The sequence below is a fragment of the Plectropomus leopardus genome, unplaced genomic scaffold (assembly GCF_008729295.1).
Source record: "Plectropomus leopardus isolate mb unplaced genomic scaffold, YSFRI_Pleo_2.0 unplaced_scaffold27561, whole genome shotgun sequence".
Taxonomy (NCBI): domain Eukaryota; kingdom Metazoa; phylum Chordata; class Actinopteri; order Perciformes; family Serranidae; genus Plectropomus; species Plectropomus leopardus.
This window is the reverse complement of record NW_024630003.1, coordinates 1-4,477: the sequence shown is the minus strand read 5'-3', so window position 1 is coordinate 4,477 and position 4,477 is coordinate 1. Positions and strand designations below refer to the sequence as shown.

Below are 4,477 nucleotides of genomic sequence, written 5' to 3'. Positions count from 1 at the left end.
TTGATTGGATATAATGACGACTAGTTTGGTGGCTGCAATAGAAATAAAGCTGCTGATGTTTTGAACATCCATCGCCATGGTTACTGGGATGTTATCACCAGAGGAGAAGCCGCAGAGCATCACTCAGTGCAAATGCAGTCATCCCGCAATTGTGTATTATTGACATTTCGAAAATATAGCTTAATTTTTGCACAAATCTTCGATGGAAACCCGCCTGCTGTCACGTTAGGTTGTTGTTGTGCTGCTACACTTGTTTCTTAGTATCTTCAGATCCTGGTGTCATTATTCCGTGTTTGACCCACAGTGCTGATTTCCTGCTGTCGTTTACACACAGGTGGACCGCTTCAACTTCCCATGCGGCTGCACGAAGGACGGCTGCGGAAACACTCAGGGGCGCATCGAGTTCAACGCCAGGCGCGTGCAGACTCATTACATCCACACCGTCATGAAACTGGAACTGGAGCGGCGACTGCACGATAAAACGCTGAACGGAGAGGACCGGACGGGACTCCCGGAGGATCTTGAAGAGTACGTGGACCAGGACGAGGTTCATCCGGTGCAGAGTCCACAGGACAAGAGCTGCCCCTTCAGCTTCAGCATGGAGGAAGACGGTCTCCCTCTCACCATGCCCGCCACGCCTTCCTTTCACTTTGAGCGGTTGTTGGTGGAGGAGAACAGCTGCAGCAGCGACATGACCGAATCCTCCTGCTCCTCCTCTGACTCTGACGCGGGAGGACGCTTCAACGGGAGTCCGAATCTCCCCGATGTCGCCCTCGGCATCTGTGAGAATAATAACTTCTCGATGTGCAGCCAAATGAAACACGTCGAACCACTGAAGCAGCACACGTACAGCTCACCTGCCGACACTTTGGGACCGCTAACAGCCGACACGTTCACGGACAACATGAGCAGGACCTCGCTGACAGATTACCTCGACGAGAACGCAAACCAAGCCACCGACTTCTTGCACGACGACTCCCTTGAGGGCTACCCCAAAACTCCCTCCCCGACCGTGGACTATTTTTCAGGCAGGTACATGGACCTGAGTCTGTCCTCCGACTCGGACCTCGAGTTCTTCGACAGCGACTACACCTCCGGACCTCTGCACAGCTCGTTCAAAGTGCACCGGCAGACGGACAGCTTTTGCCACCTGCAGCTCTTCAGATCTGTCAGTTTGCCGCAGTACGAGTCGAGCACCTACCTCCTGGAGTCTCTGATCGGCCTGACGGAGCCGAGCTCAGAGCACGCTGTCGCAGCCGGCGGCGACACGCGGTTTTCATAGTCAATGCTTTCTAGTCAGGGGTGGGCGATGCCGCAAAATTTGATCTCCAGTCCAAAAAAATCCAATCCAAACAATAGTTTGCACCTTTTGCAACCCATCAAGCTCAATGCATTCTGGTCAGGGGCGGACGACACAACAAAGTTTGGTTTCCAATCCAAAAACAGGTGACCAAAGTGCTGCACAATCCAAAAACAGAAAAAAATACATACTGTGTCATTCAGATACGAAGTAATTAAGGGCCAGAATCGCCAATATCAGTACTTTTTATTATTTAACTACGCTTATTAAGGCGTAAAACCAGAGGTACGTACGTGACATTTTGGTTGAAAATTAGTTATACACCTTTTTTTCAAGTTTTACCAATTTTTCTTTGATATCATTATGTTTGATCAAGTTAATGTGTATTTTCAGACTAATTTTAATTTTTTAAACTTTTGTCAATGATGTGGCGGCCCACCTGCAGTAACTCTGAGGACTCCTTAAGGGTCGCGGACCCCCTGTTGATGAACTAACAGAACAGCTAATGATAAACAACAATAGTCTGAAAATGTAACATTGAGCAAAGATGAAGATCTGTTTCAACTAAAATATAAATTTCAGTGCTATATACCTGGATATTCCTCGTCAGCGCTCTGGATACTGAAGCATTTCTCTCTTCCTCTCTACTTTTCTGTTGCAGCTCCAAGTTTTGTTTCTCCTGATCTTTTACTTTTTCGTTCAGCCTAAAACACAATTATTTTTCGCTTTAAATTAGTCAGGTTGCACTGCATGTGCATGACAGATATGTTATTTAACTAAGCAAAGAATACATGCAGTAGATGTGTTCAGGACAACAAAACGTTGCTGTTTGCACAGTTTTACTCCTAAAATACAAATTGGTAACAAAGAAGAGAAAACCGGATCCCTTTTTTTGGTTTATTGACACTAGGATCTCTCTTCAAAACAAAAATGTAGCATCAATATCGATAATTTGGCATTGATCCGCCCACCCCTAATTCTAGTGACATAACCACAAACTGTGTGAGAGAATTAAATGTACAAAGCACTGCTTTTATGTATTTCTAAGAATATTTCAGTGTACAAAGAATCATTGATGAAATATTTTTTCCACGCTGGATATTTTTTCTATTGCCTAAAAAATAATTTTGCCTTTATTTCAAAGAAAGCACACATGAGTAATTAATATATGTCCATTTTTTTTAAAAATTATTTCTTGAACCTATAAAATGATCTCTGACATGTTATTTAATTTCTGACACCGTGGCCACACTGAGTATTTGGATTTGACAATGTATTGTCCCAGATATCAACAGAATATCCGTATGTTGCAGGCAGCTGGTCGTGGTGTAAACAGGATAATCCACGTTGACACATGCAGGAATAAATAAATAAAAAGCACACCTCCATTTTTGTAAATGATTTGTAATAACTGCCGGACTGTGGATTATCCTTTTTATGCTCAACAATCTGTTGAAAATAATTCTGTACCGGGGAAATAAAATAAAACATTTTTATTTATTTATCCACTGACTTCAGATGGATTTATTTATTTTTTTAACATGATTTATGTTTATCCAACTCATGACACAAAGAAGGTACATAGTACACACAACATAGTACAGATGATTACAATAATACTCACATACGTATTATACGTGAAGTTTTTCCATGTCCATATTAAACAATAACAAATACACCTTCAATTGTGATGTTACTTTCCAAAATACACCTATTAGTTCAGTATACAACTGATCATTATAATCCAATGAAAAGAGCACACGGAATATATTTGTATGACAAAACAGTGATAATTATGCCATTAGAAAAATTTAAAATAAAATAACACTACTACTACTACTGCTAATACTACAACTGCTACTACTACGAATAATAATAATAATTATTATTAGTAGTAGTAGTAGTATAAAGAGGCAATTATTTAAAATTGTCTGACAACATGCATCCCAAACAAAGGCATGTTTTCATTAAAAATGTAAAAGTAATGTTTATTTAAAGCTTAGCAATGAAATTAATACAGAAAAGAGCCATTGAAAGATGTATGCCACTCCCCTAAAACAAAATAAAAATAAAAAATAAAAACACATTTTTCTCCAGTATTTAAAAATTATCTGACATTCCTCCCCCATTTTGTAATATAATGTTAATGTACAACTAGCCTACATTTAAATGGGGTATTTTTTTTTTTTTTTTTTTAGCAATTTATGAGAAGACACCTAATTAAATAATTTTTAAAAAATCTAAAATAACAACAAAAACAAACAAATAAATAAATAAATAAATAAAACATGCCCGTTTAATTTGAAAAGCAGCTGTAAAATAAGAAACCAAAAAAAACCAGCCATTTAAATGTGTGAGTTCCTCCCCAGTGCTTAAAAAAATATTTTCCCCCTCCCGTGAATAACGAACAGTCCCTTAGCATATATTTATATGTAACTGAAAGCGACTGTGCTCCTGTTTAAATTTAAAAATAAATATGCGTTGTGCGCATGCGCTGTGCGGTCTGTGTTCGATACCAGCGACGTTCGATTGTTCCGGACTACAGACAAGATGGCCGCGGACTGTCAGCCGTGTTAATAATCACACAGTTGTTATTCCTCAGATGATTTTAGCTCACATTTGAAGGTTTCTCGCAGACATGGGGTTATCTCAGAGCTCAGAGGCGTCCGAAGGAGGGACGTACGGATACCACGTGCACGGCGTAAGACTTTAATCATTCGCGTTTTCTTTAAATTTGGGCAGAAGCAGCTTAGCATGATGCTAACAGGCAGCTAGCTCAGAAGCTGCTGCGGTTAAACTCGACGAGCCGGAGCTGTTTACATTTTATTAAAGCTCACATTATTAACAAAAACCTTCATTTAATAACTGCGTGATTGTGTTATGAATAAGCTTGAATTGAGGCTCGTAAAAGAAAGCCCACTGAGCTATTTCAGTGCCTAATATATATATATTTAAATCTTTATTATTAGCGCAGCAGCTAAATATCCACATTTAGGGGCTGTTTGGTGCATTTTACGTATCTCCTTTTTTTTTTTTGATAATTTTGTCTTTGTTTGTGCATATGGTAAACATTTTGGCAAGATTATATATTTTTGTTTATTCTTGTAATTTCCAGCTCAGCTCCTATAATAAGTCTAACTGTGGAAACTAAATAGTTACATTCAGACTGTTGTTTTT

General features: G+C 39.5%; 1 protein-coding gene across 1 annotated transcript; it reads left to right on the top strand.

Annotated features, from left to right (window-relative positions):
• Nucleotides 1–310: 310 nt before the first annotated feature.
• Nucleotides 311–2,804, top strand: LOC121937827 (cysteine/serine-rich nuclear protein 1-like; the record flags this gene model as incomplete). The annotated part of the gene is made up of 1 exon (XM_042481132.1): nucleotides 311–2,804. A coding segment is annotated over one exon (972 nt), but the record flags the coding sequence as incomplete, so codon positions are not given.
• Between the last annotated feature and the right edge of the window lie 1,673 nt (nucleotides 2,805–4,477).